At 49.0% G+C, this 12,857-nt stretch overlaps 1 protein-coding gene across 17 annotated transcripts; it reads left to right on the forward strand.

Moving 5' to 3' along the window:
* Positions 1-47: 47 nt before the first annotated feature.
* Bag6 (BAG cochaperone 6) lies at positions 48-11,898 on the forward strand. 17 transcript variants are annotated; one of them, XM_027921934.2, is made up of 26 exons: positions 48-307; positions 953-1,073; positions 2,492-2,609; positions 2,724-2,920; positions 3,159-3,212; positions 3,373-3,447; positions 4,321-4,559; positions 5,134-5,263; positions 5,698-5,895; positions 6,105-6,357; positions 6,663-6,740; positions 6,851-6,958; positions 7,082-7,194; positions 7,301-7,388; positions 7,580-7,863; positions 8,429-8,720; positions 8,884-9,053; positions 9,241-9,294; positions 9,426-9,528; positions 9,618-9,742; positions 9,900-10,046; positions 10,300-10,359; positions 10,473-10,616; positions 10,697-10,804; positions 11,289-11,435; positions 11,713-11,898. In XM_027921934.2, the coding sequence occupies exons 2-26, from the start codon at positions 966-968 to the stop codon at positions 11,806-11,808; spliced, it is 3,489 nt and encodes a 1,162-aa protein (XP_027777735.1). In that variant the 5' UTR covers positions 48-307; positions 953-965; the 3' UTR covers positions 11,809-11,898. The 17 variants fall into 17 exon arrangements, with proteins under 17 accessions (XP_027777735.1, XP_034491284.1, XP_027777741.1 ...); XM_027921931.2 differs by lacking the exon at positions 48-307 and adding an exon at positions 717-827; XM_027921932.2 differs by lacking the exon at positions 48-307 and adding an exon at positions 717-827 and having other exon boundaries at positions 7,304-7,388.
* Positions 11,899-12,857: the final 959 nt, after the last annotated feature.

The raw sequence follows: 12,857 nt of genomic DNA on the forward strand, positions 1-12,857 counted from the left end.
GAGGGGGGTAGGGAGGTGCTTAAATGTTTACGCATGCGTAGTGCGACTCACGCAGGCGCACTACAGTTCCCCGGGCGACGGCGGCGGTGGCTACTGAGGGTGTTCGGCTCTTTCCCATCTAGGCCGGCCCCAGCCCATCTCCACCCCTGGAGCTCACTACCTGGGGCCGCGGACTTCCTCATCGTGCCCCATAAAAGTAAACTTTGGGGACCTGGAGGAGCCGAAAGTACCGCGTCGAGAGCCCCAAATACTATTGGGGAAACGGAAGTGGCTTTCGGTAGCAGACTAGGGGAAACCGGAAGTGACGGTACCGGGGGAAGTCGGGGGCGGAGCCATAGGGTGGTGGGGTGTGTATGTATATGTGTGTGGCCGCGTGTTGGTTGCGCCGCTCTGCTGGAACACCGAGGAAGGCGGAAGAGGGGGGCAGTCAGCTAGCCGGTCCAGCTCCCCCCCCCCCCCCCCCGTAAGTGTCAGCCGTCTTGGGTGTGTAGTGATTTCGGCGGGTTCGATGGGCGTGGCGCGCGTGCGCGAAACCACTTTCTCCGCCGAGCCGGGCGCTACCCCCACCCCCACCCCCACCCCAGGTCTTGCGTTGTCCCAGAATTGGCCGACTTCTAGGGCCTTTGCCCTATCGCGACCGGTGATGACACTGGTCTCTGGTCTCGTGCTTCCTTCCCTCATTCTCAGCCCAACTGGCCCTCCTTTATTGTGATTGGCATTGTGGAGCCCCTCCCACCTCCTGTCCTTCAGCTCCCTATGCCGTCGATCTCCTGCCCTTTGTGTTTCTCTCCCTGTGCCCCGGAATCAGAAGGGGGATCGGGGCGGGTGTGAGTGTGTGTGCTTGTGTAGGAGAAACTTTTTAGGTATTGGGGCGGAGATTCAGGCCAGGGAGGCTTCCGGTATATAAAATCTTACGGGCGACGCGGACCTTCCTCCCTTCGTTCTTCCTTAGAGAGCTGTCCGCCATGGAGCCCAGTGATTCTACCAGTACCGCTATGGAGGAGCCTGACAACTTGGAGGTATTAGTGAAGACCTTGGACTCTCAGACTCGGACCTTTATTGTGGGGGCCCAGGTGAGATCCCAGTACTTCTGGAAGATACCCATTAGCTCTTCCTCTTCCTCCCTTAGAACTGATGGGAGAGCCTGATTTTCTTGTCTTCAAATTTTCATTGATTCCTTTGTTTATATTCTAGATAGAACATCTTTTGATGTGTTTGTTGGGGGAGGTATGTTTATTGTTAAGTGAGGCAGATTTTATTTTGCCTTTCTTCACCTTGCTAGAACTCAGTGCAAAGTAAAATAGACCCGAAGGAGGAACCTGTGCTATCATGGGTGGACCCTAGCCCAAAGGAAGAGTTGGGGCTCCAGTTTTGGGGAAAGGAAACAATGCGGGGACCTCAAACAATTTTTCTGATAAACAGATTGATTGCAGCTGTATACTGTACTTATGAAGTCTGGAAACCAGAACCCATAATGCAGGTGGAGCCCTAGTAGACTATTCAGTGGAATTACTAACATCTGTGGCATAAAATGACTCTTGAATTTAATACCATAGTTATCTGTTTTTAATTCTGTAATTCTTGGAGACAAACTCATGAGGTGGTGGGTCAATGATATTTTAAGATGTGTTTAAGAAAGTCACATAGGTTTTTCTGTGGCTAGATATTTGTAATACTTTCCAAGACTTTGTCTAGTTAGGGCAAATGTTTTTCTTTTTGGCTTCCTTCTTTTTTGCAGAGCTGGGGGTTGAACCCAGGATCTTGCACATGCTGGGCAAGTGCTGAGCTACACCCCCAGCTCTTTGCTCCCTTCTTACCTTCATGGTGGGGGACCCCTGCCTGGTACTCTGGGGCTTGGGGCCTCTTCTTGGTTAGTTTTCCTTAACCTAATTCCCTACCCTATCCTCCTTTCCTTTTTTGTTTTAGACATAGCCTTGCTAAATTGCTGATGTTGGCCTTGAATTTGCAATTCTGCCTTAACCTCCCAAGTCACTGGGATTATAGGCGTGTACCACTCCATCTGGGTTTGCAGTTATTTTTGTCTTTGAGATTACGGCAGAAAAATGAACTCCTGGTATCATTTTGTATTTAGGAAGGGGTTACTGATCTCTCTAGATACACTTTCCTTTGGAAGCTAGGCAAAGGAGAGAAGGAATATTAGTTGGCTTTTTTTGTTCCTCATCCATGAGGCACTGGGTTCAATCCTCAGCACCACATAAAAATAAACAAAATAAAGTCATTCTGTTCTTTTACAACTATTAAAAGAAATTTTAAACGTATGTGTTTGTATTATGTCTGAAAGTTTGTTAAATTAATTCTGTATTTTGGTGGGTTGTCTTTGTTCAGTGTTTTGCACAATTAATATCTTACAGTCAGGACAGTTGGATAGTGATTCTATACTGGTTTTTACCCCTTAACTCCACAAATCAGTTGGCTTTTTCTCTTTTTTTCCTTTATTCTGATTCCTGTGTATGATTATTCCTCCTTACAGATGAATGTAAAGGAGTTTAAGGAGCACATTGCTGCCTCTGTTAGCATCCCCTCTGAGAAACAACGGCTCATCTATCAGGGGCGAGTTCTGCAAGATGATAAGAAGCTCCAGGAATACAGTAAGAGGGTTGGAGGGCAATTCAGAGGTTTAGGTTGCTACCCAGAGGGATGAGCTTAAGGCCATGTATATACCTACTCATGCAATGTTTTGGTGTGTATCTTTTTTCCTGCAGATGTTGGGGGAAAGGTTATCCACCTGGTGGAACGGGCTCCTCCTCAGACTCAGCTCCCTTCTGGAGCATCTTCTGGGACAGGGTCTTCCTCAGCTGCCCATGGTGGGGGACCCCTGCCTGGTACTCGGGGGCCTGGGGCCTCTGTTCATGACCGGAATGCCAACAGCTATGTCATGGTTGGAACCTTCAATCTTCCTGTAAGCTTGTGTTTCACATGGAAGGGTTTTTTAGGGAGGGGTAGTTTGGGTTGTGTTAGCGTCAGGGAACATATTAGATAGTTGTCTCAGTCTTGAGATTGGGTTTGGAGAGCTCTCTGATCAGATATTGGCCTTGGTCTTTGAGAAAAAGGGGTGGGGCTCCACAGAATGAGTTGAAAAGTGTGGAGGCCTTAGTATTTGGCTTCTCCCAGAGCAACTTCCCTTACCCTTTCCCCAGAGTGACGGCTCTGCTGTGGATGTTCACATCAACATGGAACAGGCCCCGATTCAGGTATTGAGGGGCCTGGGAGGGTCAGGGAAGGGGATCTGGGAGAAGGAGGCCATGAGGTGGGGTGGACCTGGCTAATGAGATGCTTGGGACCTGGATTAGTAGGCGGTGGAGCTTATGACTTCATCTCAGACCTGTCCTGATTATTCCTTTTTTATTCTAGAGTGAGCCCCGGGTACGGCTAGTGATGGCTCAGCACATGATCAGGGATATCCAGACCTTATTATCCCGAATGGAGGTAAGTGAGCAAATCTGCCTAGGTTCTCTCCGCCCCCTTCTCCTCGTAGCCTGAGGGTAGGAGCATGATTGGCCACATCCATAGGATTCTGTCTTCCTAATCTGGTCTTTTCTTTGCAGTCGTTCTTTTGGGCAGAAAAAAGTATCTTTGTGAGGCTATCTTGTCCCTGCCAATCCTCTGAATGCCTGGTATCGGGGGAGTTTGTTTCAGTTCTTAGATAACTTGGCATAGCATCTTTTCAGTTAAAGAAGAATTCCACTCTTTCTTTGTTTCTTCCTTCCTTCCTTCCTTTCTTTTCTTTCTTTCTTTCTTCGTTTCTTCCTTCCTTCTTTTCTTTCTTTCCTTCTTTCTTTCTTTCAGCTGCAGATAGACAAAATTCCTTTATTTATTTTTATGTGGTACTGAGGATCAAACCCAGTGCCTCATGCATGCTAGGCAAGCGCTCTGCCACTCATCCCCCGCCCCATCCCCTGATTTTGAACCCAGGGTCTTGTGCATATGAGGCAAGCACTCTACTGAGCTGTATCCCCAGACCCCATAATTGATTTCTTAACTGACATGTTCGGCATTGGAATGCTCTAACTTCATTAGTTTGTGTAGCAACTACAACCTGTGGTCTTTCTCTTTCCTTATAGAAGTTAGAAAATTGCAATTTTTACTCTGTTAGTAATTTGTTTAAAAGTATTAGTTATTTGTCATGTATCTAATTTGTGCTAGTCCTATACTGATTGTTAGGGAGTTAAAGAGAATGAATGTAAAGTCCTGTCTTTAGGGAGCCTAGTTGGAGCACTTTCTCCATTCACATTCAGTTGGCCTGAGTTATCTGCTTTAGTTTCATCTTGTCTTTGGTGTCCTGACTTCCCCACTTTTCAGTGTCGAGGGGGACCCCAGGCACAGCACAGTCAGCCACCCCCACAGACATCAGCTGTGGCTCCAGAGCCAGTATCCTTGAACTCACAAACATCAGAATCAGTTGAAAATGAAGCACCTCCTCGGGAGCCCATGGAGGCAGAAGAAGTGGAGGAGCGTGCCCCAGCCCAGAGCCCGGAGCTTACCCCTTCTGGCCAAACTCCAACAGGCCCTACACCTGCCCCAGAGACAAACGCACCCAAGTGAGAGATGGAGGGAACCTTTTGGGGTTGTGGGCTCTAAGTGCAATATGAAGACCAGGAGAGGTATGGTGGGTGAGGAGGTCTCATTGGAGGTAAATGAGGTTAGAATTGACAGCTGAGCAGAAGCTCTTCTCTCCCCTGAGCACATGACACATGCCTGTAATTTCAGTGACTCCAGAGGCTGTGCAAATTTGAAGCCAACCTTAACAATTTTTTGTCTCAGAATTTGCGGGGGAAAAATGGGGGACTATGGGTGTAGTTAAGTGGATATCCTGGGCTAAATCCCTAGTACCGCAAAATTTTCTCTCAAGTTCACACAGGGCCCATCTCTTATTTTAGCGTTAGTTTCATACATTATAGCTACAAGATTGTAGTGGGGAAGGTGAGAGTAAGGGTCATTTTGTCCTCTCCATCTTCCCCTGGGTGGGAGTAAAGAACAGAAGCTCTGCTAGTCCAGGAAGGGATTGGGCCAGGGGTCTGGGAGGCCAGGGGGAGACAGAGCAGATGATCTCTGGGCTTTGAGGTGGGGACTATAAGGAAAGCCTTTGCTCACTGCCCTTGGGGTTATCCACAGCCATCCTTCCCCAGCTGAGTATGTTGAAGTGCTCCAGGAGCTGCAGCGGCTGGAGAGTCGCCTCCAGCCCTTCCTGCAGCGCTACTATGAAGTTCTGGGTGCTGCTGCCACCACGGACTATAACAACAATGTGAGCCCTTTGATGGCCTATTCCTCCTCTCCCCTCCCCCCAGTACTCCTGAAACAGAATAGGCTGAGGCAGATAACCCTTTACTCCCCCAAACAGCATTGCAACAAAATCCCTCTAGACACCTAAATGATCTTTACTCCCTTGGGAGGTGGTAATTTTTGCAGTACCCACTGTCCTTGCACCATTTGTGTCCCTAAGTGAATTGTTTAAGAAATTTACATAGTAAGGGAGATTAGTTTGATGACTTATGATCTTTTGTAGAATTTGTCTTAGTAGGAAATTCTTTTTGCACATAAAATAGAATTGACTTGCAAAGGTTTGAGCAATGTAGAAATTTCTAAATATGTAACTGAAAACTTGGGATACTTAGAAGATCCTTAGAAGAGGTAATTTGGACTTATTCTTTTCTTTTTTTGACATGGTGATGAACACAGCATGAAGGCCGTGAAGAGGACCAGAGATTGATCAATTTGGTTGGGGAGAGCCTGCGGCTTCTGGGCAACACTTTTGTGGCACTCTCTGACCTGCGTTGCAATTTGGCTTGTGCACCCCCACGACACCTGCATGTGGTTAGGCCCATGTCTCACTACACCACGCCCATGGTGCTTCAGCAGGCAGCCATTCCCATCCAGGTGGGTCATGGGAGGCTGACCCAAGAGAGGATGAAGTGGGGGGTGGTGCAGTGATACAGAGTGATTATTGGGCTCAAAGGAGGGTAGAGAGGGAGAGAACTTGGGAAACATAATGATAAAGGATGGAGGCTTCTGAGATAGATGGTAGAGGTGCTTTGGATTAAGCTGTTGTGTTTTTTCTCACTTTTGCTTGTCCATCTCTCTTTTAGATCAACGTGGGGACCACTGTGACTATGACAGGGAATGGGACTCGACCCCCCACAACTCCCAATGCTGAGGCACCTCCCCCTGGTCCTGGCCAGGCCTCGACTCTGGCCCCGTCTTCTACCACTGTTGAGTCCTCAACTGAGGGGGCTCCCCCACCAGGGCCAGCTCCCCCACCAGCCACCAGCCACCCGAGGGTCATCCGGATATCACACCAGAGTGTGGAACCCGTGGTCATGATGCACATGAATATTCAAGGTGAGTTAGGATCAGTGACTGGAAGAGAAGACCAGTAGGCTGAAGGAAGTCTGGGGTTGGTGTTGAGGTGTGAGGGAGTAAGGGTTGTGCAGATTGTTGGCATGTGTTGGGAGAGGCATGAAGGGGACTGATTTATCCTTGGAAATTTTTTGTGGTTAAGAAGTAACCTTGTTCCTGTCTAGAGGTGTGAAAAGCTGACTTTTTGGTTGGGAAATGGTGGCCTGTAGGACAACTGATCTCAGGAGGGTACACTTAGGCCTTGGCCCCAGTGGTCTCAGGGTCACACTCTCTGTTTCCCTGCCCAGATTCTGGCACACAGCCCGGTGGTGTCCCGAGTGCTCCCACTGGCTCCCTAGGACCCCCTGGTCATGGCCAGACCCTGGGTAAGAACAAGGGCATCAGAGCAGGTTGAGCTCTGGGTAGAGAAGGGTTAGGGCTGAGTGGGTGGGTTGCAGGGGTCCAGGTTCAAGGTTACATCAGACCCGCCCCCCAGGCTCCACCCTCATCCAGCTGCCCTCCCTGCCCCCTGAGTTCATGCACGCCGTCGCCCACCAGATCACTCATCAGGCCATGGTGGCAGCTGTTGCCTCCGCGGCCGCAGGTAATCACCTGGAAGGGGAGGCCTGGGAGGTGGGGCCTAGTCCATGGTGGTGGGTACTGTTGGCTGTCACTCAAAGAGTCTGGCCCTCAGCTCTTTTCCATCTCTCTCCTCTGCCACCCATAGGACAGCAGGTGCCAGGCTTCCCAACAGCTCCAACCCGGGTGGTGATTGCCCGGCCCACCCCTCCACAGGCTCGGCCTTCTCATCCTGGGGGGCCCCCAGTCCCTGGGGCTTTGGTGAGTAAGGGTGGGAGAGTTCTAGTGGGGAAGAGTCCGGTAAAGAATCTTGGGGTGATGTATAAGGAGGACAGGATTGAAATCCTCTCCTCTCCTTCCCTGTCAGCAGGGTGCTGGACTGGGTACCAATGCCTCATTGGCTCAGATGGTGAGCGGCCTTGTGGGGCAGCTTCTTATGCAGCCTGTTCTTGTGGGTGAGTCCTCATTTTTCCTCACTTCAAACTTAAGAATTCTAAGACTCTCAAGTCTGATACTTGCTTTCTAGCTGTTCACTGGTACTTCCTAGCTCTTTCGTTATATTCTTGATTGTTTTCCTGCTAGAAATGGGGCTACTATAAATGTCTAGTCTTTCTTCAAATTTCACCTTTCTTTGGGTTTCGGACAGCTCAGGGGACCCCAGGAATGGCTCCACCTCCAGCCCCTGCCACTGCTTCAGCCAGCGCTGGTACCACCAACACAGCTACCACAGCTGGTCCTGCTCCTGGGGGCCCTGCTCAGCCTCCACCCCCCCAGTCCTCCACAGCTGATCTCCAGTTCTCCCAGCTCCTGGGGAACCTGCTTGGGCCTACAGGGTCAGGAGCTGGTGGGCCTGGCATGGCTTCTCCCACCATCACTGTGGCAATGCCTGGTGTCCCTGCTTTTCTCCAGGGCATGACTGATTTCTTGCAGGTGAGTAATGGACTTGCCTTTTATTCTGTTCTTCCTCTCCAGCATTGGGCCAAGCATTGATACTTTGTTGCCATTCTATAGCCATTGGATTACAGTCTAGTAACATGGCAGGGAAAGGGACTGGGTAATCCATTGATTGTGAATCCTCTGTTTTGGAGATGAGAAAAATAAAAACAGCTCTAAGAAAAAAAAATCATATAGTAATGTCACTGCTTTTTGATCTAACCTATTCAGAGGGATAGAGGTCACTGTTTAGTCTAACTTTGTTATTGAATACCTGTGTATGAGTATTCTGCTTTAAGAAGTAAAGGCTTTCTTCCCAGACTCCTGTTGTTTTGTGCCCTCTTTTATTTATTTATTTATTTTTAGTTGTAGTTGCACACAATACCTTTGTTTATTTTTATGTGGTGCTGAGGATCGAACCCAGGGCCTTGCTTGTTCTAGGCGAGTGCTCTACCACTGAGCCACAACCCCAGCCCTGTTTTGTTCCCTCTTGATGCCATGTTATGTCTTTGTCCCTGTTCTCACCTTGTTTTCTGTTCTTTATTTCTTCTCTGTTTGCCAGGCCACACAGACGGCCCCTCCACCTCCTCCACCTCCTCCACCCCCACCCCCAGCCCCAGAACAACAGACCACACCACCACCAGGGTCCCCTTCTGGTGGCACAGGGAGTCCTGGAGGCCTGGGTCCTGAGAGCCTGCCACCAGAGTTTTTTACCTCAGTGGTGCAGGGTGTGCTGAGCTCCCTCTTGGGCTCCTTGGGGGCTCGAGCTGGCAGCAGTGAAAGCATTGCTGCTTTCATCCAGCGCCTCAGTGGATCCAGCAACATCTTTGAGCCTGGGGCTGATGGTGCCCTTGGTAAGCAAAGGGCAGGGAGTGTCTTGGTTTATTCCAGGAAGGGGGGCACAGAGGAGAAGGTAGATAACCTTTGTCTAGGGCTGTTGGCAAGATGGGATGAAGTTGATGGACTGGGCAAGCCTAGGTGGTAAAGGTGGTTGCTAACTTCTGCTTATATTCCCAGGATTCTTTGGAGCCCTGCTCTCTCTCCTGTGCCAGAACTTCTCCATGGTGGATGTGGTGATGCTTCTCCATGGGCATTTCCAGCCACTGCAGAGGCTCCAGCCCCAGCTGCGTTCCTTCTTCCACCAGCACTACTTGGGTGGCCAGGAGCCCACACCTGGTAACATCCGGGTAAATGCAAGCCTGGGCCCTCGCAGTTTTCCTCTTTCCCACTACCAATTGCTTATTCCTGACTGTATCTGCCAGTTAAAGCTACAGCTGTCCCAGCCCAAGCCTTGGACTTTTTAGGGTTAGGGTAGGGAGAGGGGGAGTCTTGAGAACCAAGGCTTGGAATTAAATCTGTGATGTTTTCCTGTAGATGGCAACCCACACATTGATTACCGGACTAGAAGAATATGTGCGGGAGAGTTTTGTGAGTGACCCTTCTCTATTTCCCTCCTGTTCTGGGTCTGGGCAGGGAAGCTAATATTCCTTATGGCTTCCTTCTCCATTTCTAGTTTTAGGATTCCTGATTTGGGGGTCTTCTTGTGTCTTGTCTTACAGTCTTTGGTACAGGTTCAGCCAGGCGTGGACATCATTCGGACAAACCTAGAGTTTCTGCAAGAACAGTTTAATAGCATTGCTGCTCATGTGCTGCACTGCACAGGTTAGGGGTTAGCTGGGCCAGGGAAAGTGGGGCATTGGGTGTGCAGGGCTGCTGGGTACCAACATTCCTTCCTCATGTCTTGCCTACAGATAGTGGATTTGGAGCCCGGTTGCTGGAGTTGTGTAACCAGGGCCTATTTGAATGCCTAGCCCTAAACCTGCACTGCTTGGGGGGACAGCAGATGGAGCTTGCTGCTGTTATCAATGGTCGAATTGTAAGTACCATGCAACCTCAGATCTCTAGTCTCTTGTTTCCTTTGATGTCTTGCAGTTTTCACTTTTCTTGCCATACTGCAGCCTATTACTATTGAGTCTGATAAATTGTAAAAGCTGGTTGAGGGTTGTGTTGCAAGTTTGCTTTCTATCCCTCAGCGTCGTATGTCTCGTGGGGTGAATCCATCCTTGGTAAGCTGGCTGACCACTATGATGGGACTGAGGCTTCAGGTGGTTCTGGAGCACATGCCTGTGGGCCCTGATGCCATCCTCAGATATGTTCGCAGGATTGGTGATCCCCCCCAGGTAAGGGACCCAGTGCACTCTGTCAGGGAACTTGAGGGAAGTGGAGAGATCTGAGAAGTTTCTACATTTTGTTTTCTTTCTCTGTTCACTTTTTTTTTTTAAATATATTTTTTAGATGTAGTTGGACACAAAATATCTACAGTATATTTATTTTTATGTGGTGCTGAGGATCAAACCCAGGGCCTTGCATGTGCTAAGTGAGCACTCTACTGCTGAGCCACATCCCCAGCCCCCTCTCTATTCACTTTTACAGTCACTTTCTGAGGAGCCAATGGAAGTTCAAGGAGCAGAAAGAACTACTCCTGAGCCTCAGGTACCAGGGAGAGAGGTTGAGGGGCCAGGTAATGTGGAGAAGGAGGGATAGGGAAAGAAGGGCTTGAGGATAAAAATTCTGAAATCTGGGTCTTCTTACTTTCTGACACCCAGAGGGAGAATGCTTCCCCAGCCCCAGGAACAACAGCAGAGGAGGCCATGTCTCGAGGTCCACCCCCTGCTCCTGAAGTAGGCTCTCAAGATGAACAGGATGGAGCTTCAGCTGAGACAGAACCTTGGGCAGCTGCAGTTCCCCCAGTAAGTGGCAGGAGGTGATCCAGTGGTGGGTTAACGAGCTGCAGGGTGTGGGAATTACTTTCTAATCCTTTCCTTCCCAGGAATGGGTCCCTATCATTCAGCAGGACATTCAGAGCCAGCGGAAGGTGAAACCGCAGCCACCTCTGAGTGATGCCTACCTCAGTGGTATGCCTGCCAAGAGACGCAAGGTTGGTTTACCTCTTCCCTGAGGATCCCTGTCTACCCAGGTTCTCCTATCATGCTTAAATAAAACAAACTCTTCAGAGCTAGAAGGAGCTATTTCTAGTGTAGTCTGCTTATTTAATGAGAAAATCTTTCTGGGACTGACACTGGCTTGTAGTTGGTGTATAACACAAGACTTTACCTCTGTTTGCTATCTTATTCCCTCAGCTATCTAATGCCCAAGTGACTAGGGCTCATTTTCTTTTCAGGTGGGCTTGGATTAGTTTGCTCAGAATCTCAGATGGCTTGCATTTGGCCCTTGCTTAGAAGAGCAAGTTTAACACAAACACTGTATTTGGCCAGAGCCAGCTAGGAAGGCCACATGTAAAAATGTTCCCACTTCTTTCCTCTAGCATAAATACTCAGTGATTGACTCATGGAAAGGGTGATCTGGGTGGTGGTACTGGATCTGACGTTGATCCTCTTTTCCCTCCTAACCCCGTCCCCCAGACGATGCAGGGTGAGGGCCCCCAGCTGCTTCTCTCAGAGGCCGTGAGCCGGGCAGCTAAGGCAGCCGGAGCTCGGCCCCTGACGAGCCCCGAGAGCCTGAGCCGGGACCTGGAGGCACCAGAGGTTCAGGAGAGCTACAGGCAGCAGGTGCCCCCACCTTGAAGCAGAATAGGGATGGTCTAGCGGGAGGGGTTGGGCTAGGGTCCCTTTTCCTGGATCCTTTCAGAGGAAGTGGTAGTCTGGGGCTGCCACTTTTTGAAGATTTTCCCATGTGGTATCTGGGAAGTCTCAGTGATGCCATATTGGGCAATTGACAGATATGGCTGGTGGGAAAGCATTAGCTCCTGAGGGGATGGTGTTGTGTGCTTGCTGGGATCTGGGGCTTGCTCAGTGCTACTCTGACCTGCTTATTCTCTCTTTCTAGCTCCGGTCTGATATACAAAAAAGACTGCAGGAAGATCCCAACTACAGCCCCCAGCGCTTCCCTAATGCCCACCGGGCCTTTGCTGATGATCCCTAGCTCTTTGCTCTATGGCCCTTCTTCACCAGGGGACCATTTTCCCATTCTTCCTTCACAGTATTTAAGAAATAAAAGTCGGATTTTCCTGGCTCTTGTCTCCAAATTGTGTTTAAGTATTTCAAGTCCCTTATTTTGTATGTTTTTTAAAAATCTAGTATTTCCTAGGAACCCAACTTCATAGAAACAGCTTGTAATTGTCCCAGTGAGCATATGTACTCAGTCATGGAGCACATAATGTGTAAGCCTGTTTATTTTGTAGTACTGGGGATTGATCTTGGGCCTTATGCATGCTAGGCAAGCACTAGATCACTGAACTACATCACTAGCTTTGTAAGATTGTTTTCAAGGTTAGCTTTTTCTGCAGAAACATATCCTGTATTAGGGATTGAACCCAGCCAGGCTTTGTAATCAAGCTGTATCCCAACTTTTTTAAAGATAGGGTCTTGCTAAATCACTAAAGCTGGGCTCTGAACTTGTATCCTCCTGCCTCAGCCCCCCACATAGCTAGAATTTATAGGGACATGCCACCAAGCAGCTGGGCAAGAAGACTAATTTTAAATGCTAACAGAAAGACCAAGGTCTTGAGATGGAAGTGTACACTAGGACAGAAAACATGGCTTTGGACCCAAGTACTCTTGAAGCATAACCTACATGTGATGCCCCAATGAAATTCAGGTTTGATCATGCTGGACCTAGGCTGTCAAAACTCAAAAAGCCAGTTGTTAACGTACTTGGATATGGAAGACATCTGCATTCTTTGCCATTCCTTTTGAGATGTAGTTGATGTCCCTTTCCCTTTTAACTAGCTTCATGCTAGACCAATAGAAATCATTAAACACATTAAGGGCAGGTCATTAGCTCTGCAGCTTCTGTAGAGCCCCATGCCAAAACCACAAAAGCAAAAAACTCAAAAAGATTGTTTTGTGTGTATGTGCTGGGATTGAACCCAGGCCTCTACCAACTGAGCTTATCCCTAGTCCCTCTCAGACATGGTCTTTTTTGGGTACCAAGGATTGAACTTGGGGGCACCACAACTGAGCCACATCCCA

Source organism: Marmota flaviventris, chromosome 6 (genome assembly GCF_047511675.1).
Source record: "Marmota flaviventris isolate mMarFla1 chromosome 6, mMarFla1.hap1, whole genome shotgun sequence".
Classification (NCBI taxonomy): Eukaryota; Metazoa; Chordata; class Mammalia; order Rodentia; family Sciuridae; genus Marmota; species Marmota flaviventris.

Excerpts from the sequence above, each read along its gene's own strand:
- Bag6 (XM_027921931.2), top strand. The coding sequence starts at position 757 with ATGCCGTCGATCTCCTGCCCTTTGTGTTTCTCTCCCTGTGCCCCGGAA. Across the intron at positions 3,213-3,372 it reads TGGAACAGGCCCCGATTCAG|AGTGAGCCCCGGGTACGGCT; the intron begins GTATTGAGGGGC and ends TTTTTATTCTAG. Across the intron at positions 6,358-6,662 it reads GATGCACATGAATATTCAAG|ATTCTGGCACACAGCCCGGT; the intron begins GTGAGTTAGGAT and ends TTCCCTGCCCAG.